Here is a 12,718-nt window from a genome sequence, read left to right as displayed (position 1 = left end):
GGGAACCTGACTAAAACGCAGCAAGCAAGACCTGGCATTGGGTCCAACCAAGACCCATTGGAGTTGTAATTAAAGCGACTATCCAGGTGGATCCTGACTTCCCAAGTACCAAAAGATGGTATCATGAATCCAACGTAGAGTACACATCAAGGAGCCTGTTGTAGTAGCCAATAAGCAGGATTACATAAAGCAGCATTATGTTTAATGTGTTTTCATAATCACAACACAAGAGCTAGAACCTTTGAGATTGAGAAGTACCTTAAACTACTGCGCTCACTCAATCCTCCAGAAGCCAATAACAGCGTAATGGAACGTGGCCGTGCGGCGTGCCCGTTGTTTGCTGAAACGAATGTAGCTGTCTCAGCTGGCATGCTAGCTGGCTGGAATGAGATTTGCTTTTCACTTGCTTATTGCATCTGTGGTGGGGGGGGGCTCGAATGCCAGGACTATTTTAGAGCAGATTTTCAACCGACAGTAATCTGACTGACATATTGTGTCCTGTCAAAAAAAAATGAAGCAAAAGTTGACAAAGATGCCAAAATTGATAGCAGCAATTGACGCAATTCATAAATCATCTCTAATAGAAACCATGATGCAATTCAGAAATAATCTCTAATAGACACCTCAATGGAATCCATAAATCATCTCTACTAGAAACCATGACGCAATTAGTGGTTGAGTCAATGAATTCGTCAGAAACACAACAACAGGTACGCCACGTCACGATACCAGCTATCATGACCTCAGTCCACGTGGGCAGGGTTCCCTACACCACACTCTTCTTGGTTTCGTTGTGGGTGTGCAGCACGTGATAGACAGGTAGCATGTGATAGACAGGTAGCATGTGATAGACAGGTAGCATGTGATAGACAGGTAGCATGTGATAGACAGGTAGCACGTGATAGACAGGTAGCATGTGATAGACAGGTAGCATGTGATAGACAGGTAGCACATGATAGACAGGTAGCATGTGATAGACAGGTAGCATGTGATAGACAGGTAGCATGTGATAGACAGGTAGCATGTGATAGACAGGTAGCACGTGATGGACAGATAGCATGTGATAGACAGGTAGCACGTGATGGACAGATAGCATGTGATAGACAGGTAGCACGTGATGGACAGGTAGCATGTGATAGACAGGTAGCACGTGATGGACAGATAGCATGTGATAGACAGGTAGCACGTGATAGACAGGTAGTGAAGCATGTGATAGACAGCTGGGATAGGCTCCAGCATGCCCGCGACCCTCGTGAGGATAAGCGGCAGGTTGCGTTCAGGACCCCCAGAAATATGACATTTCTTGCTGGGCCTGACGTGCTTGCAAACGTTGACGAGATATTGTGCACATTAAAGCCTTCAAAAATGGAAAAAAGGAAAGTCCCAAAATAATATTAATAAAGAGCAACTTTGTGCTTGGGCCCTAATTAGAATATCTTATGACAAAGAGAATACACATCAGCATATGCAGCATAAATATGAATAGCCATATCACATGATCACATTTGATTGTATTTTGTGATGAAATACACATACGGTAACACGTACAGTAGTTGTGCCTCTAACCTCGAAACCGCTCATGTGACCCACTTCCATGGACTATTCACGGCGTAACATGGAAGTACCAATCCTCCTGACAAATGTTCTTCATATGAGGAAGTAGCTAACGGCTAACGGTAATTAGCCAATCCTTTTGGTGGCCACCATGTTTTAAGACGAGAAGAACATGGACCATCCAAAGACATCCGTTATTCCAACCAATTCCACTTCAGTCAGTGGTGGGACTGTCTCAGCAGGACAGCCATCTCAAAGACCCCCCCCCCCCCCCCCCCCCCCACACACACACCCTCCTCCAAGGAGTGATGATGCTGTCCGTGGCTAAATCTGACCCTAGAGTGACCCCCCCCACCCCCACCCCCCAGGGGCTGCGATATTGCACCCATCGCTCCATGACAGCAGTCATCTTCACCCCATGAGGGGAAACAAAGGTCCTTTTGTGTGTGTGTGTGTGTGTGTGTGTTAGCTTTATTTGTGTTTATGTTGACAATGTTCCAATGATGCTGTTAAGGGAGTATTGTATGGAAGTACTGCATATGGCTGAAGTACTGCATGAAGTCCTGGCTGATGATATTTACATTTAGTATTTCTAGCTCCTGTTTACTTTTAATAAAACGTTTACATGCAACATTGAGACTTCCATTTAGCATGTAGCATTAACGTTTATATTTATAATGTAAATAAAACAATTACATGTAACTTTATGTATATTTACATACTTATTTAGATGTACATTTATGACATAGATTGACAATGTCTACCTGAAATGTGAGACCGGCGAGGCCAACATTGCAGATATTTTATATATCAGCTATATATACGTATATATATATATATATATATATATATATATATATATATATATATATATATATATATATATATATATATATTATATATCTCAGCTCTAAAAGTGTGGCCCCAATAAGTTTGGCCAACACGGCATCGAACACTCTTGTGGGACTTTTTAAAAACAAGCAAAGGTGCAGCATGAAGGCTAGAATACAATCTGGCATCCAATCTGGAGAGTCCTGGAGCCTCGTGTTGCCGCCTCCTTTTCCTCCTCCTCCTCCTCCTCCTCTTCCTCCTCTTCCTCACTCAGCCTCCCGTTGCTCTTCATCAATAGCGCATCTCCATCACTTCCACCTTCTCCGGCTCGGATCACATCTCACTCGGGGTAAGTTAAAACAATCCGCGGAACGCCTAATGAGGCTTTTGGATGTATGAGGACTACAGAGGGGGCTTTGGTGATGCTGAGATGCTGAGATGCTGAGATGCTGAGATGCTGAGATGCTGAGATGCTGAGATGCCGAGATGCCGAGATGCCGTGATACAATGTAGCGTTATTTCTTTCCGTCCAAAACATACTGCTGTGTTGGCGTTCCCTCCAACTCCGCACGGCAGCCTTTCATCCGAGTGGAAAGGTTGACAAGAAGTTGAATGTGTCCTCCAGCCTCTTGGTGTTTGGAGTGAGACTCATTGCTACTTTTTGTCCTTTTCATGACTTCTACAGGTTGATGGTTGATGGTTGATGGTTGATGGTAGATGGTTGATGGTTGATGGTTGATGGTTGATGGTTGATAGTTGATAGTTGATAGTTGATGGTTGATGGTAGATGGTAGATGGTAGATGGTTGATGGTTGATGGTTGATGGTTGATGGTTGATGGTTGATGGTTGATGGTTGATGGTTGATGGTAGATGGTAGATGGTAGATGGTAGATGGTAGATGGTAGATGGTAGATGGTAGATGGTTGATGGTTGATGGTTGATGGTTGATGGTTGAGGTCTTACAGTAGTCGTCCTTCCGATGCTAAAATGACGTATTGTTGCCTTTATGGGTTAGGGTTAGGGCGCCAAGAATTTAATCCCATTAAGTTTCCTTTCCTACTGTCTTTTTTTTGGAGGGGGTGGGGGGGGCTGAGCATGCATGTGTGTGTGTGCGTGCTAGAATAATATTAATATTAAAATCTATCTATCACGCCCTAATCTGGGGGTTCCTTGGTCCTCGGTGGGCTTCTTATGCCAGGTTTCTTTCATCTCCAAATGATTTCCAAAATGATGATGCTAATTAGGATTTTTGGCTCTTATATTTGAAAGTGTATTCATTTCTTTTCTTTTCATGTACTACTGACCGTGTGTCCGTAATCAAGTAGTCAAGATTGACAGGAATTCATGTTTAGTTTAGTTTATTTCCAACATAAAACATCTAAAGCAATGTTATTTTCATATTTATAAATATTAAATTAGAATAATAATAGTAATGATCAATAATATTTGATCATATGATATATTCTATGATTATTTTACATGATTTTAGAATCATGGGCTATAGCTTTTGTCTCGTGTTATATGTATGTACGTATGAGATATGGATTTTTATTAATCAGCCAACTTCAACTGGCATCATGTCTAGCCGGCTGCCTTGCTACCCCCCCCCTCCGCCCCAGTTTTGTATGACTTGTGGACGCCGCCTCCATCAGCACCGCCCGAAGTGTCCGACGCCATGGCAGGGTCAAAGACGATATGGCGAGGAGGCGTTCAATACCAATGTATTTATGGGAGAGGGGAAACATAATCCTAAACAAATGATGATGGTCCTGGATTTCCCAACTCGATGGGAGCATTCCGGATCCTACTGAGTATTCCATCATGGACACATCATGAGCACCGTCACGTTCTCTCATCACTTGCATCCTAAATCCCTTAGTCCCTCAGTCCCTCCCTCATCATGCACCCCTGACCTCATTTGTTGCCTGCTGCTCCTCTGAGCGTACACCTTGCACCAAAGCGTCACTGGATGTCCATCACGTCTTCCTTTACGGTTCTTCCTCGGAAGCATGCTGGCTGTGGGCTTTTTATACTCTGTTGCGACTTATACTCCAAACAGCTTATAGTCCAGAAAATATGCTATATTCCGGGGTGGACCGGGATGGAGTGCTCCTGGAAGATGATGCTGCTGCTGGTGTGCGCCTCACTGGGGGTCCAGTACACGGCCATTCGCACCCTGAGGGACTCGCTGTCCGGACGCTGCCGGGGCGTCTATCACTGCCAGAGCCAACATCACAGAGGTACCACCACCGCCGCCACCACATGCATGGCCCCCCATCGAAGATCAATAATGCAGGGATGATTTCTACGGCAGGGACAGGTGGAAACCCTCCTTGGACATTTATACATTTATGACATTTATAGTATATATATTATATTATTATATTATAGTATATAGTACGTATAGTCATTGCTGGTGGAAAAAGTGCATTGAGTGAAGGACAATAGAACCCCCCCAGGGGTGAAGAACAACACATAGGACATAGGAACCTAGGAGACATAGGAAAGGTAAATTCCATAGGAAAGGTACGGCTAGAGAAATGAGGAATACGTGATTCCTTTGACAATTATCCACCAATTTATCTCCACTAATCATCTATTCTACTGTTTTAACGTGACACCCCCCCTTTGCAATCAGCTCCTCATCAGCAGTAATTGCGTGTTAGCGCTTAGCGCTATATGCTATATGCTGTATGCTATATATAGATGTTTGCCATCATCTACACGGCAGGAGGACCAGCTTCTCTTCTGACAGATTATGTGTTGGTTCTTTCCATTCTTCTGGATCCATGCCATGACCAGAGGTCATGGACTATTATTATTATTATTATTATTATTATTATTATTATTATTATTATTATTATTATTATTATTATTATTATTATTATTATGGCCGACCCTCACCTGTGGCCATGAGCGTTGGGTTGTGGCTAGGGATGTCTGGTAATGATTAGCACCCATAATTCAGGGCACATCCGACCAATAGGAGGCCTCGGGAAATGCCAGGAGGAGATGGACAACCCAGCCGGGGGGAGGGAAGTCTGGGCAGAAGCAGCCACGAAGGACGGAGGAGTTGAGATGGTGGATTTTGAGGAATGTTGTCGGTTGCTTTGTCATTCCAGAATCCAAGTGGAGAAGCTTTTGCAATGAGAGCTGGCCGTTCACGGAGGAAGCTCCTCGGAAGCACATCCTGTTGTTTGCCACAACACGAAGTGGTTCCTCCTTCACGGGTCAGCTCCTCAACCACCACCCTGAGATCTTTTACATGTTTGAACCTCTCTACCACGTCCAGCAGGCCTTCACCAACTCCAGCGGTGGACCGCGTCGCCGTTTGGAACGGCGGGCCCTGCTGGGCGCGTACAGAGACCTCCTTCTTAACCTGTACAACTGTGACCTTCACTTCGTGGAGAGTTACATCCGCCCTGAGCCGCAGGACCATGTCACTAACTCCTTCTTTCGCAGAAGCTCCAGCCACGCCCTTTGTTCTCCTCCGGTGTGCCCGGAAGGAGAGGGTGGAACAGGACTTCGGACTTCTGATCCTCCTGAAGAAACACGGTGTCCCAAAAAGTGTGGGCCGCTGAACCTCACCTTGGCGTCGGCGTCGTGTCTGTCAAGAGGTCACGTCGCCATAAAGACTGTTCGGATCCCCGAGGTGGGGGACCTACGTACTTTAGCCGAAGATCCACGCCTGGACCTGAAGATCATCCACCTGGTGAGGGACCCCAGAGCCATTCTGGCCTCACGCATGATGACGTTTTCCGATCAGTTTCGCGCCTGGAAAATCTGGAACGCGACAGGACGACAGCCCCGATCCGTGGATCTGTCCCAGATCACCGGCACCTGCAAGGACATGGTGGCGTCTGCAGAAACAGGCCTGCAGAACCCGTCTTGGCTGCAGGGACGCTACCTTCTGGTGAGATATGAGGACCTGGCGTTCAACCCGCAGCACAAGGCCTCAGAGATTTACCGCTTTGTTGGACTGGAGCTGGAGGACAGGGTGCGGATGTGGATGACCAGGAACACACGTGGAGATTCTTCTGCTCCATCAGAACTGAACTACAGATACTCCACCACCAGGGACTCCAGGGTGGCGGCTGAGAGCTGGAGACTTCATCTGGACTTCGACATCGTCAGGACCGTGCAGAATCAGTGTAACCGAACTTTGGCCCTGTTGGGGTACAGACCCGTTCACTCCGCAGCCCAGCTGAGAAACTTGTCCCACAGTCTGCTGGAAACCAGGACTTTCCAACCCGGCCTTTGGCCCACGTAGTGTCGGGGTTCGGGTTTTAGAGGGGCGCTGATTGTCAGAGTAAAACCGTCTAAGGTATTTTATTGGTCTGGATTGTCAAGATCCACATTTGGGGCGTTTTTGCTGTCAACTTGTTGGTTTCTACTCCATGTCCATGTTGGTGTCCAGGATAGAAATCATATTTGTATTGCAGTATAAGTACTTGTGTATTTATACTTTCTTCGATGGCAGGTGATTCAGTGCTTTACTTCTTCAATAAATATGAACTAAGTGCCATGTGGCCTCCTTAAATAAAGGACCTTAGATGCTTTCTCCGTTATGTTGGAGGATACATACGTATACTATACATACTTATACATATACTGCATATGTATAATAAGTAGGATTCAACATAAGATAAGATATGCCTTAATTAGTCCCAGCAGGGGACATTAATAAAAATCAATATGACTACATAGAATATTTACACGTGTAGAGCATAGAAGACCTGATGGTGACCTTCTAAAAATACTTCTTCTTCTTCTTATTAGAGCCCCAGAGACATGATAAACCATAATAATCCACGTCAGCATGTTGTCAATAGTATTGGGTCGGGTGGAGACCATCCATCCTCACCATGACGTTTCTCACATGATTGACATCTGGCACACGAACATCTGGAAAATAATGGATCCTGATGCACCACTTTGTTTGGACCCCATTGCGCAACTCCTGGGTTCCGTGATCTCTGCAGGGACACACAAGCCTTCCGCCGCTCTGGAACTGAGGAAGGTCCCTTATCCTCACGAGGGTCGCGAGGGTGCTGGAGCCTATCCCAGCCGTCTTGGGGAGAAGCGGGGTCCACCCTGGACTGGTGGCCAGCCAATCACAGGGCACATATAGACAAACAACCATTCACACTCACATTCATACCTATGGACAATAACCTGAGCATGTTTTTGGAATGGGGGGGACCCACGCGTGCATGGGGAGAACATGCAAACTCCACACAGAGATGGCCGAGAGGGGAATTGAACTCAGTTCTCATAGCTGTGCGGCCTGCAGGCTAACCACTAGTCCGCCGTGCAGCTGGAAGTTCAAAGCAAGAAGGGAAAAATGTACCACTTCCACACAAAACAGGAGGGCTCTGCATCCATGGTTGACTCCATGTAGTGTACGTGAATGTAATGTAATGTAATGTAATATAATGTAATGTAATGTAATGTAATGTAATGTAATGTAATGTAATATAATGTAATATAGTCACCAATGGAACTCGAACATAACTTAGAATTCCAACATGGTTTTGGTCCAAGCAGGACAGAGTGAGGGAGCGATGTTCGATGTTCGATGTTCGATGTTCAATGTTTGTCATTTAACTGCAGTTTCCATTCTTCTACTTTCAAACAATCACCAAGTGGTACAAAAGTAATATCCATCTTTGTTTTCCTTCCATGCCTAAAGTTAACGTTAGCGTTGGTCTTAGTTGGTCTCAGGTTTTAAGAGGAGTGCTAATCTTTGATCTTAGAATTGGCAATAAATTGTAACTTCCTTCCATTTAGTCCATTTTGTCCTTCAGGCAGAAGGAACTTGACCCAGGAGAGCAAATATTGACCAACTTGTTCAATATGGAATCTCTAAAAAAAGATGAGATGGATGGAAGGGCATGGACACGGATGGCAGTTAGCGCAGCACCAATTCCATTTTTAGGAATGGACCTTGGCATCATCTCTGGACAATATTTCTTTGTGGAACTTTCTAGACAATGGGGGGGGGGGGGGCAAGGACACATGATTTCATCACTGACTGATTTCCTTTCCTTTGGTACCATCATCTCTCCGTGGAGGCTCAAAGCTAGCCTGCTGAGAGCGGCGAGCGTTCCGAGCGTTAAAGCTCAATCTAAAGCCAACTAAAGCGCCCCCCCCCCCCCCCCCCCCCCGTTCAGAAACATCTATTGGAACGGTCAGACATGTTTGTGGGGAGGATGAGAATAAATGGGCAGTAAAATGTGTTTTCATCTTCTGCTTTTTATCCTTCCTGACAGCGTTAATATCTGCAGGTACACGCAGATATGATGGGGGTGGGGGTGGGGGGGGGGGCAGGCTTTAGGACGCACACTGAAAAGAATATCATGTGCAGGGCTACACCAACTGCTCATAAAGTAAACCTTGTCATGACCCCCCCATCCTGGCTGTCACAAACTGTGGAAGTGGACTGAGTCAGGAAGCTAATTACTCATTTCTTTGCACTCCATAACAGCACTTCCTCTTCCTCTTCCTCTTCCTCTTCCTCTTCCTCTCCATCTCCACCACTTGGCTGACTAAATTGTATCAATACGGCTAAAATGATGAGGTGCATGCTGGGAAAAAGTGGACCAAATCTATACGTTCCTGGCAGGAATACAAGAATATGACCTGGATAAATCCCGTTTTATTCATCCATCCACTGCTTCCTATGAGGATGGGAGGCTGGGAGAAGAAGGCGGACAGGAAGTGATGTCGGCTGTGGGGGCGACTGCTGTGTTGGTATGAGGGGCTTGTTGTCAGATAGCTGAAATATGAAATAAAAGCATGAGTGTAGAATATTACATATTATTCACAGAGTCTTTGAATGCATCTTCCACAAAAGGTCCCTACATCCTCAGGTCCCTACATCCTCAGGTCCTTACATCCTCAGGTCCCTACATCCTCAGGTCCCTACATCCTCAGGTCCCTAAATCCTCAGGTCCCTACATCCTCAGGTCCCTACATCCTCAGGTCCTACGTCCTCAGGTCCCTATGCTCAGGTCCCTACATCCTCAGGTCCCTACATCCTCAGGTCCCTACATCCTCAGGTCCCTACATCCTCAGGTCCCTAAATCCTCAGGTCCCTAAATCCTCAGGTCCTACGTCCTCAGGTCCCTACATCCTCAGGTCCCTAAATCCTCAGGTCTAATATCAGGAATATAACGGCTCTAATAATGCCAAAGGTGGTGTATCAGGTCTATAACATCAGGTCTAACGGCTCTAATAATGCCAAAGGTGGTATATAAGGTCTATAACATCAGGTCTAACGGCTCTAATAATGCCAAAGGTGGTGTATCAGGTCTATAACATCAGGTCTAATGGCTCTAATAATGCCAAAGGTGGTGTATCAGGTCTATAACATCAGGTCTAACGGCTCTAATAATGCCAAAGGTGGTATATCAGGTCTATAACATCAGGTCTAACGGCTCTAATAATGCCAAAGGTGGTGTATCAGGTCTATAACATCAGGTCTAACGGCTCTAATAATGCCAAAGGTGGTATATCAGGTCTATAACATCAGGTCTAACGGCTCTAATAATGCCAAAGGTGGTGTATCAGGTCTATAACATCAGGTCTAACGGCTCTAATAATGCCAAAGGTGGTATATCAGGTCTATAACATCAGGTCTATAACATCAGGTCTATAATATCAGGAATATAACGGCTCTAATAATGCCAATGGGGGGGGGCAGCACATTCTACCTGGTTTAGGATGCCATTGATTGAACAAAGGTTGGGATGGGGGGGGGGGGCAGCACATTCTACCTGGTTTAGGATGCCATTGATTGAAGAAAGGTCGGGATGGGGGGGGGGGGGCACAAACAGCGTATTGACAAACCGGTTAAAATGACTGAAATGACAGAAATCACCAGTGCTGTGTCCAATCCCACACAGGAGCGTGTTGCCGCCTCTCTAGCAACAGACGTACGCCATCCGGAGGTTTGATCCTGATGCTGGAGATGAGGACGGAATACTGGCAGCTTAGGAACCAGGAAGCACAATGCCTCTTTGCCTCCTATTATGTCCTACTGTATGGTGGCTGATAGGAGCGTAAAGGTGGTACATCAGGTCTGTAACATCAGGTCTAACGGCTCTAATGATGCCAAAGGTGGTTAACAGGTCTATAACATCAAGTCTAACGGCTCTAATAATGCCAAAGGTGGTATATCAGGTCTATAATATCAGGTCTAACGGCTCTAATAATGCCAAAGATGGTATGTCAGGTCTATAACATCAAGTCTAACGGCTCTAATAATGCCAAAGGTGGTATATCAGGTCTATAATATCAGGTCTAACGGCTCTAATAATGCCAAAGGTGGTATATCAGGTCTATAACATCAGGTCTAACGGCTCTAATAATGCCAAAGGTGGTGTATCAGGTCTATAACATCAGGTCTAACGGCTCTAATAATGCCAAAGATGGTGTATCAGGTCTATAACATCAAGTCTAACGGCTCTAATAATGCCAAAGGTGGTATATCAGTTCTATAATATCAGGTCTAACGGCTCTAATAATGCCAAAGGTGGTATATCAGGTCTATAATATCAGGTCTAACGGCTCTAATAATGCCAAAGGTGGTGTATCAGGTCTATAACATCAGGTCTAACGGCTCTAATAATGCCAAAGGTGGTGTATCAGGTCTATAATATCAGGTCTAACGGCTCTAATAATGCCAAAGGTGGTATATCAGGTCTATAACATCAGGTCTAACGGCTCTAATAATGCCAAAGGTGGTATATCAGGTGGTATATCAGGTCTATAACATCAGGTCTATAACATCAGGTCTATAATATCAGGAATATAACGGCTCTAATAATGCCAAAGGTGGTGTATCAGGTCTATAACATCAGGTCTAACGGCTCTAATAATTCCAAAGGTGGTATATCAGGTCTATAACATCAGGTCTAACGGCTCTAATAATGCCAAAGGTGGTTAACAGGTCTATAACATCAGGTCTAACGGCTCTAATAATGCCAAAGGTGGTGTATCAGGTCTATAACATCAGGTCTAACGGCTCTAATAATGCCAAAGGTGGTGTATCAGGTCTATAACATCAGGTCTAACGGCTCTAATAATGCCAAAGGTGGTTATCATGTTTCCTAACCCCAACAAAGGAGGGAATACTGTGCATGGAAGCCGTTCCCTCGCATGTTAGCACGTTCCTCCAAATAGTTGTCGATCGGCCTCCTCCTAAGCTTCCATCAGTCTCCTCCTCCTTCCCCTTCATCTTCCTCTCCATTCCGTCTTTCATTTCCACCACACACAACCCCGGCCTGCATCACTACCTCGGGGCTGACATGGCCGCCGATGCTAACAAATGACAACCGTCCCCGCGGACGGCAGGTCCATCTATCTGTGTCACAGTAATTGAATTGGATAAATACAATAAGGGGGTCTGTTATGGGGGGCCCTGCAGGTCTGCTGTCCCGGCATTGTGCTTGTGTGTTTGTCTGTTTGTGTGCTTGTGTGCTTGTGTGCTTGTGTGTTTGTGTGCTTGTGTGTTTGTGTGCTTGTGTGCTTGTGTGTTTGTGTGCTTGTGTGTTTGTGTGCTTGTGTGCTTGTGTGCTTGTGTGCTTGTGTGCTTGTGTGTTTGTGTGTTTGTGTGTTTGTGTGCTTGTGTGTTTGTGTGCTTGTGTGTTTGTGTGCTTGTGTGCTTGTGTGTTTGTGTGTTTGTGTGTTTGTGTGCTTGTGTGCTTGTGTGCTTGTGTGCTTGTGTGCTTGTGTGTTTGTGTGTTTGTGTGTTTGTGTGCTTGTGTGCTTGTGTGCTTGTGTGCTTGTGTGTTTGTGTGGTTGTGTGTTTGTCTGTTTGTGTGCTTGTGTGCTTGTGTATTAGCAACACACAAATGCACACAAGTGCGATTATTGCCAGACGTGAAAACTGAGCTTGGAGATGAAGAATGAACACTTTCTATTTTCATGTTGGAAAAGGAGGTTGCCAGGAGCAGATCAGTTACTCAGAAACAGAAACAGAAACAGAAACATAACTCATTTCCATTGTTTGGGATGGTAGAATAGCCCTCTTTTTGGGGGGGGGGGGTGAAAATGGCTTCACGGAGGGCATGCCTGGAATGGATGGAGTCCATTTTACACTTCCCTTGCCATCCATCCCCAAATGTTCTCAGTTGGATTTAGGGCAGGGGAACACTTGCCGTTTGACGCCCCTGCACAACTGAAGCTCCATTGTTTCATTGAGGAAACCATCGTCTCCTCGTCATGCCAGTAAGATTGGAAGCCACCAGGATCGTCAAGCAAATTGAAATGAGAGGTCATTCCAATTCCAATTCCAAACGGCCAATTCTATTTGGACTTACGAGTGAA

General features: G+C 45.4%; 1 protein-coding gene across 1 annotated transcript; it reads left to right on the top strand.

Annotated features, from left to right (window-relative positions):
- The first annotated feature begins 4,021 nt into the window (after positions 1-4,021).
- On the top strand, positions 4,022-6,859 carry LOC131131399 (carbohydrate sulfotransferase 1). Its single transcript, XM_078793788.1, has 2 exons — positions 4,022-4,626; positions 5,509-6,859. The coding sequence occupies exons 1-2, from the start codon at positions 4,356-4,358 to the stop codon at positions 6,654-6,656; spliced, it is 1,419 nt and encodes a 472-aa protein (XP_078649914.1). The 5' UTR covers positions 4,022-4,355; the 3' UTR covers positions 6,657-6,859.
- The last annotated feature ends 5,859 nt before the right edge of the window (positions 6,860-12,718 follow it).

The sequence above is a fragment of the Doryrhamphus excisus genome, linkage group LG1 (genome assembly GCF_037039965.1).
Source record: "Doryrhamphus excisus strain RoL-2023G ecotype Guam linkage group LG1, RoL_Dexc_Guam_v1.1, whole genome shotgun sequence".
Lineage (NCBI taxonomy): Eukaryota > Metazoa > Chordata > Actinopteri > Syngnathiformes > Syngnathidae > Doryrhamphus > Doryrhamphus excisus.
The sequence above is the reverse complement of the archived record's forward strand: the minus strand, read 5'-3'. Positions and strand labels throughout refer to the sequence as shown.

Bases quoted from the DNA above. Each gene is read 5' to 3' on its own strand.
- LOC131131399 (XM_078793788.1), top strand. From the start codon at position 4,356: ATGTCCATCACGTCTTCCTTTACGGTTCTTCCTCGGAAGCATGCTGGC. The intron at 4,627-5,508 runs GTACCACCACCG...TTGTCATTCCAG, and splicing joins CCAGAGCCAACATCACAGAG to AATCCAAGTGGAGAAGCTTT.